This window comes from Benincasa hispida, chromosome 3 (genome assembly GCF_009727055.1).
Source record: "Benincasa hispida cultivar B227 chromosome 3, ASM972705v1, whole genome shotgun sequence".
Lineage (NCBI taxonomy): Eukaryota > Viridiplantae > Streptophyta > Magnoliopsida > Cucurbitales > Cucurbitaceae > Benincasa > Benincasa hispida.
In genome coordinates this window covers 28,010,531-28,034,804 of record NC_052351.1, presented here as the reverse complement: position 1 = coordinate 28,034,804, position 24,274 = coordinate 28,010,531, and the positions used below count along the sequence as shown (strand labels likewise).

The 24,274-nt window shown below is 37.5% G+C and overlaps 2 protein-coding genes across 3 annotated transcripts; one reads left to right on the top strand and one right to left on the bottom strand.

Annotated features, from left to right (window-relative positions):
* The first annotated feature begins 1,589 nt into the window (after positions 1–1,589).
* LOC120072776 (mitogen-activated protein kinase kinase kinase 3) lies at positions 1,590–6,613 on the top strand. 2 transcript variants are annotated; one of them, XM_039025265.1, is made up of 11 exons: positions 1,590–2,498; positions 3,250–3,570; positions 3,823–3,910; positions 4,070–4,132; positions 4,278–4,438; positions 4,559–4,634; positions 4,817–4,876; positions 5,119–5,226; positions 5,327–5,563; positions 5,868–5,965; positions 6,045–6,613. In XM_039025265.1, the coding sequence occupies exons 1-11, from the start codon at positions 2,092–2,094 to the stop codon at positions 6,298–6,300; spliced, it is 1,875 nt and encodes a 624-aa protein (XP_038881193.1). In that variant the 5' UTR covers positions 1,590–2,091; the 3' UTR covers positions 6,301–6,613. The 2 variants fall into 2 exon arrangements, with proteins under 2 accessions (XP_038881193.1, XP_038881194.1); XM_039025266.1 differs by having other exon boundaries at positions 1,591–2,498; positions 3,268–3,570.
* Positions 6,614–6,683: 70 nt separating this feature from the next.
* LOC120072777 (NAD(P)H-quinone oxidoreductase subunit O, chloroplastic) lies at positions 6,684–11,350 on the bottom strand. The gene is made up of 6 exons (XM_039025267.1): positions 10,990–11,350; positions 10,842–10,897; positions 8,443–8,508; positions 8,313–8,354; positions 8,036–8,095; positions 6,684–6,924 (listed from the first exon to the last, which is right to left on the bottom strand). Exons 1-6 carry the CDS (start codon positions 11,213–11,215, stop codon positions 6,895–6,897), a joined length of 480 nt encoding a protein of 159 aa, XP_038881195.1. The 5' UTR covers positions 11,216–11,350; the 3' UTR covers positions 6,684–6,894.
* Positions 11,351–24,274: the final 12,924 nt, after the last annotated feature.

Here is a 24,274-nt window from a genome sequence, read left to right as displayed (position 1 = left end):
GGACCAAAATAAAATAAGTTTTAAAGTTTAGGGACCAAATAAGGTTTAAACCTAGTTTATATTCAACCTAATGTTTATTGAGCAACAATAATTAGCTTTATGATTTATAAATATATTATCAAACACATTTTGACAATGGTTTAAATTTCAATTTAATTTCTACATCTATTAGTAAATACATATAAGAAAAATATGAAATACAACTATGTTTTTATTGGATTCATTATCTTTCACATTTCTATTTTCAAGTTTCCCACAAAAAAACCTAATGTATGAATCTCAATCTCACGTGGTTTTAACTAAAAATATACCTTTCAAATAGGAAAATAGTTACATTATTCTCATAGTAGAGACTTCACATTGTGTGATAATTATTAAGGAAAAATTAAAAACTGGAAAAAGGACATAGAGTAAATTAGTAGTCTTAGGTTAGATTATAAATTAATTGTTTATGGTCTTAATTACCATTTAATTCTTTATACTTTGATTAAACATCATAAATCTTCACTAAATCACTTTCAACCACATACATGATTTATATCTTGTGGGGAGTCTAATTTTTCACAAACTATTGTTCAAGAGGAGAGTCCAACGAATTAAGTATCGTGGTGTCTCCCAATTGAACGAATAAAAGTTAAATTTCAATGCTTCGTGGAATTCTAAGAATGTTGTAGTAGAAAGTGTGGGAGGCCTGTGATTCTCTTGAATCTCATATATGTTAGGTTTCAAAATTTCTTCTGGAGTGATCTATCAAATCGTCAGAAGCCTAAACAGCTATTTAGGGTCTCAACTTTCTCTCTTCTCTTGATACTCCTCGAATTTGATTAACGACTGCTCTTCAAACTTTATTAAGGTGAAGAACATAGTTGATGAGATTAATACCTAGACGAGGCATTAAGGACCATCTTTGTGCTAGAATTGCTCACTTTGATGCATGTTATGCTACTGATTGATCGATTTTTTCTTCGTTTTTTTTTTGGTATTTTTGTTCATTCCAATTCAAACAATTTAGGGAGTAGATGAATTTCTAATTCTACCTATTGGATTCTTGAATTATGTAATCAAGGGAATGTTTCGTTCACCTATTTTATAAGTAGGTGTTAAAGAATTCAATTTTAATAATGTTCACTACTGAAATTTATTCTTTTTTTGGTAGAAGAAACAATTCATTGATATATAAGGAGAGAATTCCGAACAAAGATATTACAATAGAGATCACCAATTACTAATTAAAAGGGATGAACTAAAGAGAGAAAAAGTACCTTAATTTACCTAAAGAAAAATTATTGTATATTTATCGAGAAACTTTATTTTCTCCCTTCTAGACATCTCCGGACCAACTCATAGTAAATAACTCTAGCCTAACATTATTAATTTCAGAATTCAAAATTTAACCGAGGCTTCCAACACTCTACTGGCTAGCAATGTTTTGTCTTTAGTGTCTGTGGGTTTTTTTTTTTTTTTTCTAAGAAAAGAGAGAACAAATTCGGAGATAAAAATTGATATTTTAAGAAAAATAAAGCATAAAAAAAATCTAAATTTGCTTCGTGTTTCGCCTGCGTGTGAAAGAAAGAGAAAAAGGAGCAAAACTAAAGAAAGAGAGAGGGAGAGAGATAAAGAAAGAAGAAGAAGGTTCTCACAGGGTGCCACCAACAGCCAACTGGGTACACGGAAATCAATTAAAAAAGAAACCTTTTTTCTTTTATTTTTTTTACAGATCAACAGAAAGCAACTCTCTTTCTCTTCCTTCCATTGTTCTCTCTCTCTCTCTAAAGCCCCTTCCCTCTCATGAAGTTGCCACGTCATTTCCCCCACTTTATCCAACCACCGTCTGCCGTCTCTCCTTCCTCCTCTTCCTCCTCCTTCTCCACTTTACTCCAATCCCTTCTCATTATCTCAATTTCTTTTTCATCTTCCTTCTTCAACTTTTCTTCCTCTCTTTCACACATGTCATCCATCTTAACACTCCTCTTTCGTCTTCTTTGAGTTTCCTCGAACCCCCCCAATTTCAATTCCTCTCTTTCATTCTTTGATTGCTCCTCTTTGATTCTTTCTGGGGTTTTGCTGATTTGATTTCCCTTCCCTTCTATCATGCCTCTTGGTTGGGTAAAAAAATTGAGTAGAAACAAGGACCATCACAATCAACCCACTTCTTCTCTTAACCTCTTCAAGTCTTCTTCCCCCAAAACTCAACCTAAGAACCCCACCCACAAACCCAAGAGCTTCGATGAGGTTTCTGCTGTGATTTTCTCTCGCAATTCCCCCAGGTGTAGCAGGGATCTGGGCTCTTCTGGTGGCGCCTCTTCTGGATTTTCTGGTTTTGACTCCGATAGTGGAGATAAGAGTCTTCCTCTTCCTCGACCGGCTACTTCCGGCCTTGGGATTGATCATGGAGCTGGGAATGGATCTGGGTCGAGTTCGGTTTCCAGTGTTAGCTCTTCCGGGTCTTCGGATGATCATCCATCTGCCCAAGAACAGCTTCAATTTGGAGCTTACAGGTGGGTTTCTAATTTGGAAGGTTTTTGACTCCGATCGGTGCTTGTTTGTTTTGTACTTTCGTCTTCTGATATTGGGGTTTTCAAAATTTGGAGTTCGCAGATGATTTTTAGGTTTTTGGGTTCTGATTATTTGATTTAAGATCCTATCATGAACCTGAAGGACTTAATTCCCCTGTAATAGATGATTCCCCTGTTTCTGTAGTCTTCTGCTGAAGTTGGAATGTTCTGAGAATTTTAAATGAAGTACAGCCAGTTTTGCAGTCTATTTGGCCCTGTTGGGATCGTAATATCTCTTTCCTTGCTTCCTGTTCTGATTTCTGAAACTGGGCCTTGTGGTTATACCTATGTTTTGATATCTTTGTAATTCTGGCTTTGTTCTGTTTCTTGTTTAGTTCCGTGTGCTTAGCAGTCCATCTCACTGTTAAGTTGTCGGTGAAATGGAGAATTTTAATGGCTGATATGGTATTATAAGTAGTTTCTGTTTTAAACTTGTTACAAAAAGCTGGGGTTCAGCTTGACTTTGTTTCTAAATTGTGGCTAATACTGTTTCATGCTCTTCCATTTTCAAATCAACTCCTGACTGCTTCATAAGGTTTCTCTCAACTGGGAACGAAAAGAATTTACAGTTTTTTTTTAGAGGACGCTCGTAGTCCTATCGGTGAGAGATTAAAAGTAATGGCTACACAAAGAATAACTTTTAGCTTTGCCTCTGAATTGCTTTTGATAATTTAGTCCATATGTCTGAATTCAGAGGTTTTGCCGATAACAGAATAGAGACAAGGCCAAGAAGTCCAGGTCCAGGATCAAAAGGACCACCCACCAGTCCTACATCACCTCTCAACCCACGGTTCTGTGGCATGAGTCTGGAGTCTCCTACAAGCAAGCTAGATGACGGGAAGAGTCGATGCCATAAGCTACCACTTCCTCCAAGTGCTCCCACCAGCCCTTCTTCCTTGACCAGCACGCGAGCTATCAATATCGGTGATAACAACACAGCTACACACTCAAAGTGGAAGAAGGGAAGGCTTCTAGGAAGGGGAACATTTGGGCATGTTTACCTTGGATTTAACAGGTAATGGTGATTTTGATTAAGATATTTTTACGGTCTCATAGTAACGGATGGATTGAAGCTATACTCATTCTTAAAAATGATGTTGTACTCTGTTGGTTCCTATGTTAGTTAGTATATAAACAAACTACGTCGGAGTTGACCTCCCTGTTAGCATCTCAAAGGAAGCCCTTGCTGAAATATGAAGTTAATGACATGGCACCACGTTTCTTTTTGTTATTGCTACTCTAACCCATTTTCTTCAATTCATTGCAGTGTAAGTGGCCAAATGTGTGCAATCAAAGAGGTCAGGGTTATAAGTGATGACCCAACATCAAAGGAATGTCTCAAGCAATTGAACCAGGTAATTCTTATTCTCCAGTTTGAGTACAATGTTGTATTATTGTTTGTTATTTCACTTCTTGCTACCTATTGTCTTTTGAAAGTTTTTATGGGTTTGAAGGCCGTACATTTTACCGTTTTGACACTAGGTTGTAATTTTAACATTTTCGCTGTCTAACAGGAGATTACTGTGCTCAGTCAGCTGTCGCATCCGAACATTGTCCGGTACTATGGTAGTGAAATGGTAAGTGCAGTTGTACTCTTTTGGATGCTAGCTACTATTTAACAATACTGCACGCAAGTTTTCCCTGTGAACAAAACAACTTAATCATATTGTAATTTATTTTTTTGATACACTTCATTCTTATGAGATAAATTTGCTATATCAGGGCGATGAGTCACTCTCAGTCTATTTAGAATACATTTCTGGTGGCTCAATTCACAAATTACTTCAAGAATATGGCGCCTTCAAAGAACCTGTTATAAGAAATTATACCAGAAAAATTCTTTCCGGGCTTGCTTATTTGCATGGGAGAAATACAGTGCACAGGTATTTTAGTTGTAAATACTGCTTAGGAATCTTATTTTCAAACTTGTGGGTCCTTATGTAAAATAAAGGGTACTTTCTCTTTTACTTTTGAACATTAATGGAATATACTTCTCATGGCAGGGACATAAAAGGGGCAAATATCTTAGTAGATCCAAAAGGCGAGGTCAAGTTGGTAGACTTTGGCATGGCAAAACATGTATGTATATTAACGCTTCTCGTCCAGAAGACGAGAAAAAAGTGTTACTATTTTTTTCTCGTCTAAACTGAACCACATTTTAAAAAATAATTAAATTCAAATGCTTTGGCAAGTGGAAGTAAATACTAAATTTACTTTTCTAGATATGAATTTCTGATGTCATTTTTTTTGGTTGGAATCAGATAACGAATTGTACTTCGATGCTTTCCTTCAAAGGTAGTCCTTATTGGATGGCCCCTGAGGTACTTTTTCTCACTTCCTTTCGCTCCCTCTGCGTTAAATAACAGACAAAAGAAAAGCTGAATGCTAAAAGAAGAATAAATGAAAAGGAAGAAAGAAACGTGGAAATTCACACAATTTTGTCTTCTAGTTTATGAAAACAAATGTTCCTCCACATCCTTCTGTTTTGTATTGGGCTTTTTCTTTTACTTGTACACCTGCACCGTATCTTTCCTTATAGTTGTTTCTCATCATGGAATCTTAGGTTGTGATGAATACAAATGGCTACAGTCTTGCTGTAGACATTTGGAGTTTGGGGTGTACGGTTCTTGAAATGGCAACATCTAAACCGCCTTGGAGCAAATATGAAGGGGTAGGACATCTTTCTCAAATATTGCTCTCAGATTTTTCATTAACTCCTGATGTTAAATTCTCTGGGGGCCATATTTATCTTATATCTTGGAATTAAACAGGTGGCTGCCATTTTCAAAATTGGGAATAGTAAAGACGTTCCTGAAATTCCAGACCATCTCTCCAATGATGCTAAAAGTTTTGTGCAGTTATGCTTGCAACGGGATCCGTCTGCACGTCCTTCTGCTGCAGAACTACTGGATCACCCTTTTGTTCAAGATGCAGTAACACCAAGGGCTTCTGATGTTAACTTCTCCTTGGATGCGTTCCCCTTTAGCTTTGATGGAATCCAGAATCCGGTAAGCCTTTCGACATCACTTGGCTTAGAGAATCACAAAGCCAAAATGAAACCATTTCTTTTTTATTTTAGGAAAAAAAAAAATCCAAAAACTTAGAATCGATTGGATTTGGATTTCACATTTAACTATCTTGGCATAAGTATGTAGAAAGGCTTGAGAAGAACTTTTGATCACATTTCAATTGAAAAAACAATCAGCATGGATTGAAATAACCAAGGACCTCTTGGATTGTAATTTATCTGCAAATTCTGATAACATTACAAAAGTTGGCCATAAGTTGATACCTTTGCAACTTTATATGCAGCCATTGTTAGATCGGCATCCAAACAGAAAAAGTATAAGCATATGCGATGGAGATTATGTGACAAACCCAACATTCTCTTCCAGAGCTCCGAGTCCTAGGTACTAAACACCCTTTCCTTTACGACCCTCTTGGCCTGAGGTTTATGTACTTACTATGAGATCGATGCTTTATTTGCAGGGGAAATGGAAGATTGATCACATCCTTGCCTGTCTCTCCATGTTCTAGCCCATTACGGTCGTATGGCCCTGCACACCAGAGCTGTTATATTTCACCACCTCACACGTCTTACATGGGGGTGGGTCAAAGCGGATACAATGTGAATGAATACGCATATAACACGAGACCAAACACATTGTTCACCCTTGATCCTTTGCGAGAGTCATCGCTATTGAAAGTGCAGACTCATGTTGGATCACCAAGAAGACCTCTTTGACTAAACTTTTCAAGAAAAAAGAAGAAAAATATCTTCCTCACATCCCCAGGTGTAATTTTATCCAGTGTATCAGAAATATGTAAGCGTTGGGGCTTTCTAATGGAAATTCTGGAAGTTTATTGTGAAGAGAGATTGAGTTATTCATGTATCAGAATTTGAAAAAAAAGAGTACTTGATTGATGATGGTGGGATAAAATTTTCTAACTAGGGATGTGATGTAATTGCTTAGAGATATCTTGTACCTTGTAACAATATTTTTTTGGTCCTTGTAAAGGGAAGGTGGTCTGTATATGTAATAATCAGTTTTAGTTTATTACCTGCTATCATTAACTTAGATCAGGCATCCAAAACCAAGATTCTCAGGAGGTTTCTTCCATCCTTTCTTACTTACAATATCATTCTTCATAAAAACACTTATTTTTCCTTTGTTCTAGTACATTGATGTTAAATATTAACAGAATCAACATCAAGGGTTGCAAAAGGCATGTGATGAATAATTAATGGTGTATTTTGGAATTACACATCTTTACAGAGACGTGGGGAGAAGTGTAAACTATAGACCATCAAGTGAGCATCGTTGATCCAAAGCTGTGGTTAGAGTCTTTCGTAGTTGAGTTTCTCCGACTGCCAGAAAGGGCAAAGTTATCATAACAATTCAAGAAATGGTTTAACAATGGAAGTTATTCTATACAGACCTGCCCATTTCTCTGGGTCTAAATTTTTAACCTTCAGAATCTTAAAAAGATGGAAGAAGAAAAAGGAAAGAAAACCCCAATAAGGGTATCCCCTGTGGCGACTTGGCAAGGGTGGGATGTTTTCAAGATACATACCAAATCTTGGGTAAAAAATTCTACCGAACAACGTTGGGTTTGTTTTCTTATAACTTTTCTACTAAAGTTTTTGTTTTTCCTAACTAAATATTGGTATTCTTAATCAAATTTCACTTAAAAACTTCTTTTGATAATTTTCAACAAACAAAAGAAAAAAAAAACAAATAAGTAGAAGTAATGTTTATAATTTTTTTTTTTTTTTTTTTTTTTTTTTTAAAAAAAAAAAACCAAACCGTTATCCAAGGGAAGTTTCATAATTTAAAATCTAGCCGTCTCAAACTCGAAAAAGAAGCCAGGAGAAAGAGAAAAACTTTGTTATCACATGGGATTTAAAATCCTAGGTGTGTCACTGAATTGACTTTGGGGTAGGCAAAGTCTTCCCAAGAATTAGTGGGAGGACTATGAGTGTATTGTAAGGAGTGACTTTTGGTGAGCTTCCCTAAGAATTAGTAGGGTAGGTCATGAGTATCACGTCTGGTGGGACACCCAATACAAGAGGGGGAGCAAAGTTTGAGTAAGCAATGCGAGAACATGTCTTCTAAAACCACCCATTGAATCTTTAAAGGAAGAAAAAAGAAACTAAAGTAGTGAATGATAAAAATTCCAATATCGATTTTCTATACCTTCATTGACAGCCTCCTTTGAGGATGTCAATGCTATTTCTGTATCATTGATGCTACTCTAGGAAATTCATTTAAGGATGACTACTTTTCTTCGTTGAGATGAACTGATGAAGGGTAACTTTTATGTAAGAAACTAACCTATATTGTATTGCTAAGCTTTTCTCCTACTATCCATGATTCTAATGTTTAAATATATGCTCTTGCTTATTTGATACTCCCTGTAGGTGACGAGTTAATGACCGCAGGATGTGAAAGATATCAAGCACCGCTTAAAATAAATACCTTTATAAGCATGTCTGTCGGCAGCCAAGCTGGTGCAGTTGGAATACCAACCCATGCAATCTGTCCAAGAATTTTGAGTAAAAATGTAACACAACAATGCATTAGCAACCAAGGGAAACATCCATTTTGCTTGACCTAATTTTCCTTTCTCTCACTATTTTGATAAATTACAGTAGTAAAGAAACTTGTGATAACGTGGATGTCCAACAGATCTTATAGAAAAGAAAAAGAAAAGCCAAAGCATTATATATATATATGGAATCCAAATGATACTCACAAGTGCATATTCTCCTGTCTCGAAAATGCGAAGATCCAATACCTGAAGAAAGAAGATTGACACCAAATAGCTGACTCATCAGAAGTCCTTGATATTTTAATAGGATTGAGTGTAATCTGTATAAACTGACCTCACCACGGTCTTCATAAATGTAATCCAAGCCCTTGTAGTAAGGTGGATGTCCAACAGATAGATACTAATGATAAAGAACAAAAGAAATTGTTTGTCATCAATCCAATAACAATAGGAAAAATGTATGTCTTAATCAATGGGAGAATGAGCACAGTTCAAATTTCATTCCTTCAAACTAACATTAACTTTGTGTTCTAAAATTCGATGGTGATGAATGAAGATATTAAATAGAGTTAATCAAACGAATGTTATAAAGGAAGAGAAAACAACTTCTGTGAAAACTTTCTTTGTTGGCTAGATAGATAACACTTATACAGGACAGGCCAGGGAGAGAAGCGCTCACAAAATCAAACCCTTTGTTAGACTATTGTTCTCTTGCTTTATTATTATTATTATTATTATTTATTATATAAAAACCAACTTTCATTGTGAAATGATGAAAAAAATACGAAGACATACACAAAAAAAGAAAGGAAAAAAAACCCACAAAAGGGAGCATAGGTACAAAAAGACGCTCTGATCAAGCAAAAGAAGACTTTGCAAATAATTACAGAGAGTTTGTCACAGAAGCCTTGAGAGAAAAATGAATCTCCCAACTTCCAAGGGACCAAACATCCAAAGACTTCCTATCAAGCCCTCTGAAAAATTTCATTATTTCTCTCCTCCCAAAGACCCCACAACAAAGCACATGTCCCAGCTAGCCATAAAAATCTCTCCTCCTGAAAAGGTAGATGGAGTAAACTCCATGATCATGTCTTGTTTTATTTTCAAATAGTCATGGAGCGAGATGTTGACTTCTCAATATATCACTTGTTTTATTACACGATTGAATCCAAATCAAGTCTTGGACAATAATCTCAGGTTCACTAGTTTGCATTCCCTAATAAGGTTCACTTGGTTGACTTAACCCTAACTAATAACCGTTCTTTTTCTCATTTTTGGACCTCCAATATCATTCTTTGTTTAATGGTCTGCAAAGATAGAGGAAGATGAAATAAAACATTAACTTTCTTCTTCTTATACAACATTCCAGAGAAAAAGATGTCAAGATTCAAGTTTACGTCCACTCATTGAGACATATGATGACTTGAAACAATCTCACCTTCTTCCCATTTATCACGGACAGTTCCCCCATGGCCCCAATCTTGACAATAATAATTGAGCACAAAGGTGAGGTCATGATCACAGGACTAGTGCAACACCCTAGAAGTTGGAACACAAACTGATGACAATAATGCCACGTGTCAATGGTCTTGAAGACATCCCTCTTTCAAGATGATTCAGGTGTGTGTGTGCGGGGGAGGGGGGTTGGAGGAATTGGAAGACCAACACCAACTCATTTTGTATGAAGAACTAGCAATTGACTCCAGCAAATGTTTGTTAGACCAACGTTACCAACGATGATGGGAGTTACCTATAACATTTTATTGTCCTTATTTGAGGATTTGAACCACAACCTGGGTTATTTATGTACCTTGAAGTCATTAGAAACGAAAGCACTCAAGTGGGACTCATACAACTCTTGCTCAAGGAAAAGAAGGGTCAAGAACTCCACGGTGATTCATTGCTTTAGAAACTACGTTTGAATGACTGAATTCTTGTTCAAGGTCAATTAAAGAGATTGAAACAAACTCACTCCTTACCATATAAAGTGTACACACAGCCTAGCAAGCTAACTCTTAAGAGTGGCCTTCCCCTTTTTATCCTTTCTTTCGAATACTTCTACAATTGGAGGCCTACCTGAATCCTAAGAGATAGATAGAATCCACACAGGCTGATTATTGTTATAGAAATTCCCTTGGACAGAGTTGAACTACACTTTAATTGTTCATACTCGTGTACAATCCAGACTGTTGCCTACCATTCTATATTAACCTATTGTAGCCACACTTTTCCAGTCATGCTTCAACGAGGAAAAGTAGAATGGATCAAAGGAGAAGCATAACTCAAACACAGCTCAGTGAGCCAGTTAGAAGAATTTGATAGTCCACGCCCTACTTACTTCCACTGGATGAATAAGATTCCAAACTAGAAGAAACTTCATATTTTCTTCTATTTGTTCATTAATGGTTGAAGTTCATCACTTGGGGTTGTTCCTTTGTTTCCTACATTTCTTCCACCCTTCCCTCCTGCCACGAAACCATTGGAAAAGTATCTCTTCTACTTCTCTTGTTCGATTTGGCTATGCCATAGAAAGAGATAGGTGGTATACAGCCGAACTGAAAATATAAAGATTACAAAAAATACAAATAACAAGTAATGAAGCAAGTTATGAAGAAGCTTTCTCCTTGCTGAGTAACAATGGACTTAATTAATAGATTTTTGGTTAATTTATAAACTTGTTAAAAGGAACCTCATTACCACAAAAAAAAAAAAAAAATACAGAAAACTACTTACATTAACACTATTAAGATACTTCTCTTTATCAACTCTCACAATCTGACCCTTCTTCACTACAGAAAGCACATAAAAAACGAAATTAACAAATCTAAATTGAATCTTCAAATTCCCAATAGACGGAGGCATAATAGAAGAAGAAACTCACTCGAATAGACGGGCTTCTTTGGAACCTTGGGAGCGGGGGTGGGGGAGCTTGAACTTGAAGGTTCAGTCCTGGAAGGCTCCTGGGTTTTGGTCTCCGATACCTTCTCCGGTTCAGTGGATTTTACGGCTCGAATGAGTTGAAAACGAAGTGGGTTTCTTCTAAAACTTTGTGGGAATTGAGTGAGGCATGAGAAAGAGTTGTGAGAAAGAGATGCAGAGAAAGCCATGGCGGAAAAAGGACAGAGAGAGGTAGAGATTAGAAATGGCCCTCACTCACTCAATGGGAAAGTTGAACAGAGATAACGCTAAAATGATAAACCACATATCGACAATACAAAAAACCTGCTGCTTAAATTTTTGAGAGGGATTGCTTTGTGAAAATGTATATGTAAAGAAAAATCCACCCTTTGAGCTCGGAAAGGAGGAATCCATTTGATCACATACAAATGTGTACTACATGGCTACCTATTGAAAAGGAAATGGAAAGTGGCCTTTTGCTTGCGCCATTCATGTAAAATTTTACCGTTTCATTTCTAAATCCATCCCGTGCGTCTGCCACTACTAAGGAACTCGATTCTCAATGACTTGTCCACTCATTTCTTAATGACGAGTCACTCGATACTCGATACACGGTGTATGACGGCACTCGACACGTGCTATGTAACGACCCGACTCCTTAGGACTTAAGTCAGGTCATTACTAAATACATGTATGCATGGAACTTAAAACGACACTCTTTTATGGTGAAATAAATGCTAAATAAATAAGGTAAGTGCAAAAGGCTTTCATTAAATTCAAATATTAAAAATAACAATAGGGTATCCATAAATCATAAATGATAATAAATAAGTCTGAAAACGATTCTTAATAGTAAGTTTCAAATATCAAAACTGAAAGTTAAGAAAAACATGAAAAGAAATCTAAATCTCATGAGCGAAAGCATAAAACTAGTCCTAGTGGCTCTATCACGAATTCCGCTTGTCCATCGCTTGTACATCTCTACCCTTACCTGAAACAACAACATGAGAAAGAATGAGTATAAAATACTCAGTAAGTAACCCTACTATTGGGGTCAGGTTAGGCATCTATGTCCTCTAGATGCCTACCTCTGGTGGAACATATAAACTGTCCTAGTCCTCATGGGACACATACATACATGAAAAACTGAGTTCTATCCTACTGTAGCTAAATATGCCCACTACCTCTGGTGAATCCCAAAGGAAACACAATCTGGTGAATCCCGAAAGAAACACAAACTGAGTGAATCCCGAAGGAACACAAAACTGATGAATCCCGAAAGAAACACATATCTGGTGAATCCTGAAGGAAACACAAAACTGATGAATCCCGAAAGAAACACAATATCTGGTGAATCCTGAAGGAAACACAAACTGATGAATCCCGAAGGAAACACAAACTGATGAATCCTGAAGGAAACATAATATCTAATGAATCCTGAAGGAAACACAAACTGGTGAATCCCGAAGGAAACATAATATCTAGTGAATCCTGAAGGAAACACAAACTGGTGAATCCCGAAGGAAACACAAACTGGTGAATCCCGAAGGAAACACAAATTGGTGAATTGATGCGTTATTTTATGATGTGGAATTATGGATGAAATGCGATGATGAAAATACGTTGAGCACTCAAGTTTTCTCAGTGGAATCCAAGTGTAAACCCCACTGAGTTTTTTGGTAAGTCCAGGGTCGAACTCAGGAACTTGGGAAAACAATATGCGGTGGTAATTTTCAGAAGACCTTGTGGTAATCGGTAACTCAAATAGTTGTTGGTTTTGTTTGTTGCGGTAATGAAAATAAACAAATGTGGCGAAGTTCAAAAAGAGTTGATAAAACGGAAGATACGATGAGTATGCAGTGAACGGGTTGAGAAGGGTTTTAGCTAACACTTTCTAGGATGCGTTCATGCTATGCGATCATGTAACACACATACAATAGTAAACCATCTCTCGATGCGAATGCTACGACTTTTAATACTAGAACACATGCGATACATGCGATACGTCTATAGGACCTACACATAAGCCTCTATTCTTATTTATGCGATGACAAAATGACACACACAAAAATAAGGCGACCACATAATATCATTCCTATCAGGTTGGCAAACAGAGCTTATCTCTAAGTCCCTATCTCTTGTTTATGTAGTTCAAATCTTGCTCTCTCGAGTCTAGATTCTAACCTAGCTTTCTCAAGTCTTAGGTTCTTTCTTTAGACTTTCTCTCAAGTAACTCTAAAGGGATGTTTGGCACAACATAACACAAGATAATCGCAAGCAATGACCTTCCTAGGTCATGTTAGCTTAGTTCTTCTCAACTCATTCGACAAGCTTAGCTACTCATGCATGCAAAGAGAGTGAACAGATGTAGAATAAGAACTTCCATTGTATAAATATAAAGATGAAGTACAAAATAACAATGTAGGAAGAGAATAAAGAGCCTGGTAGCGATCTCTTGCTTTCTAGACTTTTACACTGTCTTTCTACTCTTGTTCAAAAGATAATCTCGCTCTCACAAGAGTGGCCCGCTCTCTGCTTTTACGCCTTCGGGTTCTCTCTCGAGTTGCCCTGAGCAATCTTCCGACGTCTTTACTCTTCCCTTGCTCCGCCTTAAAAATTAAAAAAAAAAACTATAAACACGACTAAAGATCCTAAATCGGTGAATAGGTGAACTTGTTAACTCATTTTCTGAAGGATGCCTTTTGTATTTATAGAGCTTCGAGGTGAAGGGTGGCTTCTCTCTTCTGATTGCACAAATGAGATAGCTTTAATTCTCTGACTGATGCGCCGAATATTTGTCACCAAAAAGCTGAATGTACTTGTTGTCGTTAGCGGCTGTCAACTTAATTCAGATTCGACTGTCATCAGCTTTCTGTCCCATCGTGATTAATTATGCCTTTCACCCAGATGCGCCCACCAAGTTGCGCCGGCTCTATGTAGCAATCCTTCTTGAGTAGATGTTTGCGAACATAAATCACTGCAAAGCCTTGCGGTAATGCTACGCTCGTCTGTTAATCTCTTGTGATCGCGCTTTTCGCCTTGCGTCAACACATATTCTACATACAAACACAAAAATTAATTGTTTCTATGCGATGAACGCATGCGACCGCAATTTTATAAACTTAATGCTTTTTGGACGCAATCTAACATATTTCATCAACGCAAAACCTCATTGTTTAATAACTTAGCAATGTAATAATGTGCATTTTTGCCCGTTATCACACCCTCAAATTTAAACAATGCTTGTCTTCAAGCATAAGCTAAAGATTTTCTTTAGCAAGTCGACTGCAATTCTTTTTTCCTAGATTTCTCAAGAATACTTCATTATACACCAAAATTTCCTTAAGTCTTATTCAAGTCTCCTCTAAAAATATTTCTAAGACCTAGGGACCACAAATTTAACCTTCAAAAGGAAACACAAACTAGTAAATCTCGAAGGAAACACAAACTGGTGAATCCCAAAGGAAACACAAACTGGTGAATCCCGAAAGAAACACAATATCTGGTGAATCCCGAAGGAAACACAAACTAGTGAATCCCGAAGGAAACATAAACTGGTGAATCCCGAAGGAAATACAAACTGGTGAATCTTGAAGGAAACACAAACTGGTGAATCCTAAAGGAAACACAATATCTAGTGGGCATTCTAACTAATGGGTAAAATCACTATCACAATCTCGACATCACAATCTCAACATGGTTCTATATCATACATATACATCTCATTATCATGATTCTACAATATACATATAAATTTCTTCATCATAGCTTTACAACATATGTATGCATCTCATCCTCCTCAAATTCAACAGGATCTCCAATAAAAACAATATACTAAAATCATACTAGTATTCAAACATCTCTATGTGCAACTAGCCTTTTAAACTCTCATATCAGCAAGGCATACATAAACATCAAACTATCAATATATCCTTCGTAAATCATATTTGTCAATTCCTGACTCCATTCATTTCAAACCTCAATCAATGAAGGCAGACACAAATATCATGCTAACTAATAATCCTCAATAAATCATAATTATCATTGTCAGACACTAGGGAAGTTCCAATAGTAAGATTACTTATCTCAACTTGGTAAAAAAATGCAAAATAAAATCTCCTTAGAACTTCTTTAGCACACTTGAATCAACCTAAAGTTGTGGCTTGGTCCAAGACAAATTTCAATACTCGATTTAATTAGCCAATCTATCTTCACCAATTTTCTGCAAAACAAAATGGTATCTAGCTTGATGGTCAATGCCTCAAAACTTCCAAACCTTGAATCCAAGGTTTTCCTCAAAATTCTGGCAAAGATCGGGGCAATGGTGGCCGACAGTGCATCGACTTGTGATTGCCATAGATAGGCAGCGTGTGTTGTTGTCGGACGGCATAAATTGTTTAGGCTAGCAGCTGGTAGTGAGAGTCTTGCATAAGAAGGGTTTGGAAGAGTGGGAGAGAAGGGGAATTTCTAGTTTACAGATTTTATTCAGCAGCGATTACGAACAAACCAGAGCTTCAAACAACGATCCAACCATTCAAAAATGAAACTCTATATGTCTCGAACAGACTGACCAAATTTGAGCACGATCCAACGGTTCAAACTCTGGCAATCGACAATTTTGTGGAAGCTGTCGCTGAAAAATCGAATTGCATTCTCCTTTAATTTTTGACCTCTTTTCACCCTCATTTAATTTCGAAAAAATCTCAATTCTTTTATTTTTTTTCAAATTTTGAAAAGATAAATAAAATATTTTATCACAATATCTTCAAAATCTCCAAAGATTCTATTAAATTTAGAAATCAATTAACTTTTGAAATTATCTTAATAGGTTTCAAAAACCAAAATTAAAGGGCATAAGATCCATCAATTTGATACAAATTAAATTCTTCCAAATATTTAAATCAATTCAAAACCACACGAAATTAATTATCTATTTTAATTTTTTTAAGTTGGCCCTAAAATCCAAAATCAAAGGGAAGAAAAATTCAATATTTTCAAGATAATCAGTTTGAATATCTAATCAATTAAATTCAATTTAACCAATAAAAGTTTTTCAATTATTTCAATTGAACCCCAATTTTCCAAATGAAAGGAAATTTAAACTCAATAGTTTTAGATAATTAACTTAAATTTTGCTGAAATTCGGGATGTTACATGCTATATCCACCATACTCGATTATATCCACCATACTCGATCATGGCCACGTTATACTCGATACTCAATTACTTTATACTTGAACTTTTGAATTTTTAACTACAGCTTAAAACATCAACTCGTTCCATTACTTCGCCATTTCAACCCGTTCACTTAAACTATTTTTGCTAGCTCTCTCTCGTCTTTTGAGTCTATATCCTTAGACGACTGCACTTCTTGACTCAAAATTCTCCCTCGATCCTCTCCGCATCAGGTAACATTTGTCTCTTTGTTTATATTTTGGTCTAGTGTTTTTTCCATTTGCATTTGCATTTTCCTCGATACTCGATCGATACAATTTTCCCTCATTTTCATTTCAGTTTTCATATCTTGGATGTTTAGCTGGAGTTGGAGTTTTTTTTTCCTATTTTGGTTTCATAGTTATGGTACTTGGGACCGTCTAGAGTTTGGGTTTAGGGTTTGAGTAGGATTAGTCATGAAGGTAGAAAATTAGATCGATGCTCGATAATCGACCATTAAGTCACATATAGTGTGTATCGTGTATCGTGTATCGAGTACGTTGTAGCATGCATTGAGTATCGAGTATTTAATAGAATGCTTACTTTCTGATGTTCTTTTGTTTTTCTATGCAGAATGGCTAGAAAACTCAAGGTTCCTCCTTAGGATTGTTTGCCAGACCAAGCGACTAGCCTATCCTCTCACATTGGGACGATTAACAAGATAGTGAAAGAGAATCTTACCCTTACTCAGCTTGCTCTCTTTAAGAAGAAGGTACTTGGATGATTTGTAGATATGGACATTATCTTCAACAGTCCATTAGTCCACTACATTCTATTAAAGGAGGGTGAAGACGATAGGAAGGATGCTATGACGTTCGATTTGAATAATACGATTGTAACATTCTCCAAAGAAGAATTCCTATTGATGACAAGATTGTAGCGATCACCTAATCCAGTAGTTGTGAGGAAGGTTAAAAATGACATAGACGCTCTGAATATGACATTGGTCTATTACACTAAATTGGCTATGATGGGGAGGGAGAAGACGAAGGTCAATGTCAACAAGACCTTATTAAGTGATGTGGAGGATTTGGATTACTTTAACAACATCAATTAGGGAAACGTGCTATGGGAGAGGATGTTACTTGGATTGCAAAGAGGATTGAATGGTAAGGTCGAGAACTACAAGAAAAGGTCCAAGAATAATAAGAGCTACATTGTCAAGTACAACATATCAGGGTTTCTTCATGGATTCCAGGTAAAATCCATTCCTTGGCCTTTTTAGTTACATATCAGTTATTACTTTTTCCTGTTTTATAATCATTTATTAATTATGGTAGGTGTGGCCATACAAGATCATATCAACGGTTGGGATAATCCTTTGTTCCACAGTTTGGGTCTATTTACAACTAGCCAATTAAGAATTCTCAGATGTACTAGTACTAGCAAGTGCATCTTTGATACACTGAGGTATTGACGGTGATTCTCAAATATCGCAGAACAGAATTTGATACGATGAGATAGAATGCAAGCGCATCTACAAGTTGAGAGTGTGCTCGGGCAAGTGGGCTAACCGGAACTACTAGTCACGGGATTTACCTGATGAGAGGACGAAATGGAACTCTTGTTTAAGAACTTTATGTCTTTCTTGTACCTTCCAAAAAAGAAGAAAAAACTCGGATGGATCTATTTGTTTCGGATAAGATCACTACACTTGGGATCGCACTCATTCTTTCGATAGCTATTTTTGTTGCAACTCGACTAAATAGACATGCCACACCTCGATTCCTGAGGTAGGAGTGTACATACTCACTGTCGACGAGAATGATGCAAGGAGATGTGTTTGAGTTTAGTGAGGTTAGTGTATTACATCAATATTTACTCGGATTTAATGTGAACGTCACATATAACTAACAAATTCTTTGTTTTTTTGTACAGACAAGGATCACACCCACACCACTGATCATGTCGGATAGGCAGAGGCGATATAGGACACTAGGGTTGATGAACGACCCATGATACGTTATTTTATTAGGTGGAAATATGGATGATATGAGTTGATGGAATTGCGTTGTGCACTTAAGTTTCCCCAGCGGAATTCAAGTGTAAATTCCTCTGAGTTTCTTGGTAAGTCTAGGGTCGAACACAGGGACTTGTGAAAATAGATTGCATTGGTAATTTTGATGAAAACTTTGCGGTAATCGAGAAAATAAATAAAGTGTTTGGTTTGTCGATTGCATTGATTAAAAGTAAATAACAAATGCGGCGGAGATTAAAAAGAGTTGGTAAACGAGAAATGCGACGAATATGCGGTGAACGGGTTGAGAAATATTTCGGCTAACATTCCCTAGAATGCGTTCATGCTTGCGATCATGCAACATACATATAATAGTAAACCACCTCTCGGTGTGAATACCACGACTTTTAAGACTAGAAGGCATGCGATAAATATGCGATAAGTCTACAGGGTTTACACATAAACCTCTATCTCTATTTATGTGATGACAACATGACATTCACACAAATATACGACGACATATATCATTCTCATTCCTAGGATGCATGCGATGCAAGTTGACAAACATAGCTTATCTCTAAGTCCTTATCTCTTGTTTATGCAAGCCTAATCTTGCTCTTTCGAGTCCAAATTCTAACCTAACTCTCTCGAGACATTAGGTTCTTTCTTTAGACTCTCTCTCGAGTAAACTCTAAAGGGTATTTTTCACAGCATAAAACAAGACAATCGCAAGCAATAAACTTCCTAGGTCATGTTAGCTTAGTTCTTCTCAACCCATTCAACTAGTTTAGCTACTTATACGTATTAAGAGAGTGAGTAAATGTAGAAATAGAACTTCCATTGAATAGATATGAAGATGAAGTACAAATAACAATGCAAGTATAATAAAGTGCCTGATAGCAATTTCTTGCTGCCAGGCATTTACACTATTTCTACTCGTGCTCTAAAGATATTCTCGCTCTCGTGAGAGTCGGCCCGCTCTCTGCTCTTACGCCTCAAGGTTCTCTCTCGAGTTGCCCTTGGCGATCTCCGACGCCATCACTCTTCTCTTGCTCCGCCTTAAAAATGGAAGAAAATTAAGAACAAGTCGTGCGAGCTGGACAACTCGTTGTAAAAATGGTGAACCAGTTATATATCGTGAACCCCTTTTCTGAAGAATGCACTTAGTATTTATAGAGCATCAATGGTGAAAGGTGGCTTCTCTCTCCTGGTTGTACAGATGGGACAACTTTAATTCCCGATTGACGCGCCAAATAATTATCACTAATAAAGCTGAATGTACTTCGTGACTGTTATCGGTTGTCATCTTAATTTGGATTCATTGTCATCAGCTTTCTGTCTCATCGCTTTTAGCTGGCCTTTCACCTAGATGTGTCCACCATGTTGCGCTGACCAAGTTGCAGCGATCCTTCTAGGGCGAATGTTTGCGAGCACTATCAACGCAAACTCTTGCGGTGAAGTTGCGCTCGACTAATAAATTCCTTTGATCGCAATCTTTGCATTGTATTAACGCATATTCTGCACAAAAATACAAAAATCAATAGTTCTAATGCGCTAAATGCATGTGACCACAATATTATAGAATTTATGCTTAATGGACGCAATTTAACATATTTCATCAACGCAATCCAACATTGTTTAAGAACTTAGCACTATGATAACGTGCATTTTTGCCCGTTATCAACCCGTATATGAGCGTACTGGCTGAGACGAGCTCCTCAGAGGCACATAGATTACACCACGATGAGGATGCTCATAGTCACTCCAGTGACTACTAGAGTCACGAGAATTAGTCTCACGAGCCCCCTATTAATGGGTGTGAGACTCACCTTCCTCATAATGAGTTTCGCGAGCATACCCCGCATTGAGGAGCGAGTGTTGCCTTGGCCATATACTGTTGGGTTTTATGTCCTAAAACTCGTGGTTTGTAAACAATAAATTTATTTTGTTAATCAATAAAGATGTTATTGAAGTTTGATTCAATGAAGTTGTTATTGAATATATGAATTGTTCATTTCGTTTTATAAATAAATCCAATAACTAAGATCTATGGCTATTACATGAGTAAATGAACTTTATGTGGAGACATAAGTGAGGATCAAGTTTGAGTAGATAGCCAAAATGGTCTATAGTATATGAATAAGGCTAAGTACCTTATTTTGGGGACTCTATCAAATGCGGCCCACTTTGTAGATGTTACAATTATTGTAAAGTGCTACAAACGAAGTGATCCTAATTCGTTCATATGGAGACATGTGAGTGGAGGCGTCCTATGCAAAGAGTTTGTATAAGATCGGACCAAGAAATAAGTCACTCTTACTTTATAACGTTGTTTACTGTTTAAGACTGACTATTTAAAAACGATGACCTAGGTAACTTAACCTTAATCCTAAGCTAACTATGAACTCCTGTTTACTTGAGACTATTCTTAATTTGCATGGGTGAGGGTTGGCTCAACAATGTCGGTTCAATAAGACTTCCATTTCAGGGGTAAGACTGGGTAGATAGCTGGGGACATAGGATGCTATTGGGGTTGATGCCCTAATGTCTCGTGTCTTGTAGTTTGTAAACAGTTTGTACGAATGCTTATGTTGTTAATATATGATATTTACTCCGCATCTTGTATTTTCTAAGTTACTTGTTTTATTTGCTTTACCACAAATCAATAAACATAAAATCCCTGGTCATCTGTATGTGACTCAAGCATGTATGTGGTGACATACAAGTGGATCATGTCTTGAGTGATAACCAAAATGGTCTGTAGTATATGGATATAAGAGGGAAACCTTATCCTGGTAATGCTACGGATGTGGCCCGCTTTGTGGAATGGTCACAAGTATTGTGACGTCACAGATGGTCTGATCCTGATCATTCGTGTTAGGGACATGCAAGCGAGGGCGTCCTATACAAAGAGTTTGTATAAGACCTGACCACAAAGTGTTAACGTCTCGTTATATAACATCGTTCATGACAGAGACTTTACTTCACAAGGATGACCATAGGTAACATGACCTCAATCCTAAGTGAGTTGGGAACTCCTGCTATTGAGGGCGGTCCTTTGATTTGTATGGGTGCCTGTGGCCAGGTCACCGATTCAAACCTATAATTTTAGGGATTCGTCTGATTTGGTAGCTGGGAACTCAGCTACACAAGATGAAATTCACTCATTCCTCGAGGTAGGGGTAAGTAGATAGAAAGATCCCTGAAGGGCTGATTTCAGGGCTTGAACGATATGACACCACACACATTCTCTTGAACTTGTCTATGATTAATAATATAATGTATAATGGTACGTTATAATATAAAGTTTGGCGTTGTATAATCTTCACAGTCAGTCTGAATTCACTGCATAACACGACCCTTTGTATAATCTTTACAGTCAGTCTCAAGCTCAGTATCATGTATCAGTATCCTGTATCTTGTATCATAATAGCTTAGATTTACTTTTATCGGACTTTATTTTATAATCGCAACTTTACTTTATCGCAATTTTAGATACCTGTACACACACACTTTTTATTAATTGAAATACACCCAGTCACATATATCACAAACGTAATGCATTAACTATGCAATCCCTGTGTTCGACCTTGGAACACTCCGAGAAACTTGCGGTGGAATTATACTTGGTTTCAATGCAAGGAAACTTGTGACAACGCATAGCATACTACAAGCATTCCATTAATAACGCATACATCTAGAAGTAGTATCGCATATCATCGCATTACGCATATCATTACACAATATGCACTTACAAGTCTATGGCACCGTTGCTGGGGATTGGTAACGGTTATTGTTGAGTATATCTGTGATATTTTGCGGGATAGATCACTTTGTACTGGCTATTCATCGCGAAGAGCAGTCTGACAATTTATGAGTACTGGGACTGAACCAGAATTCGAAGCTGACCCAGAGATCAAGCAGATTTTGTGCTAGGGCACGCCAGAACCGAGCAAGGCGAAAGAAAGCAACTAATATGGCAGATAATAATAATGACAATGTGGCTCCCATAGGAAATCAAGGGGCAGTATGACCAACGTAAGATCCTATTTTCCTTGCTGCTGACTGCAACATTCCCATGAGGAACTATGCGACGCAAAATTTATATGATTTTTCACCTGGAATTTCAAGGCTGGTGGTCGAGGAGAACGCGAGATTCGAAATCAAGCCAGTCATGCTTCAAATGATCCAGAACGCAAGGCAATTTGGGGGTTTGCAAGGTGAAGACCCACATGCCCACCTGACTAGCTTTGTCGAGATGTGCGGTAACTTCTCAATACTTGGCGTTACCCTTGAGGGTATTAGATTATATCTCTTCCCTTACACCTTGAGGGATGAAGCCAAGAGGTGGGCTTACTCACTGGAGCCAAATGAGATTACTTCATGGGATCAGCTGGTTGAGCAGTTCATGAAGAAGTTTTCCCTCTGGCTATCAACGCAAGGCGACGGAAGGACGTGTTGAACTTTGAAAAAATGGATAACGAGACCCTTAGCACCGCCTGGTGCGATTCAGAAGACCGGTGAAAAATTGTCCGCATATTGGGATACCCGAATACGTCCTGATGGAGACCTTCTATAATGGCCTGAACAGATCAATGCAGGCTGTTGTTGATGCCTCCGCGACAGAAGGTTTTATGGATAAGACGTATACTGAGGCCAAGGTCATCCTTGACTGCATCTCGTGGAACATGGATGACTGGGTCGATGATGGATACGAAGGAAGAGGCTCTGCAGGAAGAAGAAATGAAACTGCCATTGTCCCTACAGAGACAATGACCACACTGGCCACTCAGATGGCCGTAGTAACCTTAATCCTCCAATCGATGGCAATCAATCAGGGAGCCATCTCCCAACAAACAGCGCAACCCACTGCATCAGCTTAAGTGGCCGCAATCAGTTGCGTTAATTGTGGAGGGTCCCATGTGGCAGACATGTGCCCATCGAACGTCCAGCAAGTATGCGCCATCCAGAACAACCCCTTCAGCAACACATATAATCCTGGCTGGAGGAACCATCATAACTTCGGTTGGGGTGGGAATCCTAACCAAGGAGGGCCAAGCAACCATGAGAGTAACAATTCAGGGAATCGAGGAAACCCTCCACCTTTTCACCACAATTCTAATCACGGTCAACAAAGGCAATCGTACAATCAACAACCCTTATCTTCAAACACCTCTAGTAATTCATTGGAGGCCCTGCTAAAGCAATACATGGATAAAAATGATGTGGTGATGCAGACGCATACATCTTCAATAAGAAATTTGGAGATTTAAGTGGGCAGCTGACATCCGAACTTTGAAATAGAACACCTGGAATGTTGCCCAGCAATTCGAAGCCCCGGGATCTCATGGAAAAGAGCAATGTCCTTGAAGAAATTGGGCAGGCAAGCTGGACCGCCTGCGGAGGTGTGGATTGCATTCATCAAAGAAAACTATCTTCCGGTCCATATCTCAATTCTATGTTTACATGCTTTCTTTTAGATTCCTGTCTTTAATGATTTATAAACTTTGTCATTTACTGCTTTATTCAATTTGTTTTTCAATGCTTTATGAATTTATGATTCATTTAATTCCTTTACATTTATTTCTGTACTCTCTTTAATTTCTTTAACTTTTCTGTCATAAATGCGTTATTCTTAAGCCTGGTAAATGATTGATCAATAAGAAGAAATTATTACCGCAATGTTCGTGTGACTTGCGTTGATGGAAAAAAAAAAAATAAAAGTAAATAAAATAAATAAAAACAAAATTTTAATAATAAAACAATCAACATCTGGTATGCATTGCGTCAATGGGCGCATCTTGTACCATGCGTTCATCCAACTAAATGCATTGCGTTGAGGGGTGTGTTGCGCTCGTATGTGTTCTTTGCCTGTCCTTAGCAAAAATGCACTATGTTGAGGTAGTGGTGTGCTGGTAGAAATACCGTGCGCCCGTCCTCCAGAAATGCATCGAGTTAAGAGGTGTGTTGCGGGAATATATGCGTTGTTGCCCGTCCTCTGCAAAGATGTATTTGCGTTGATGAATTCATTGCGTTAATTCTTTACCTTGCGTCCATTCGAATAAAACTCCAAAGGAAATTCTTTTTTCAAACTGAG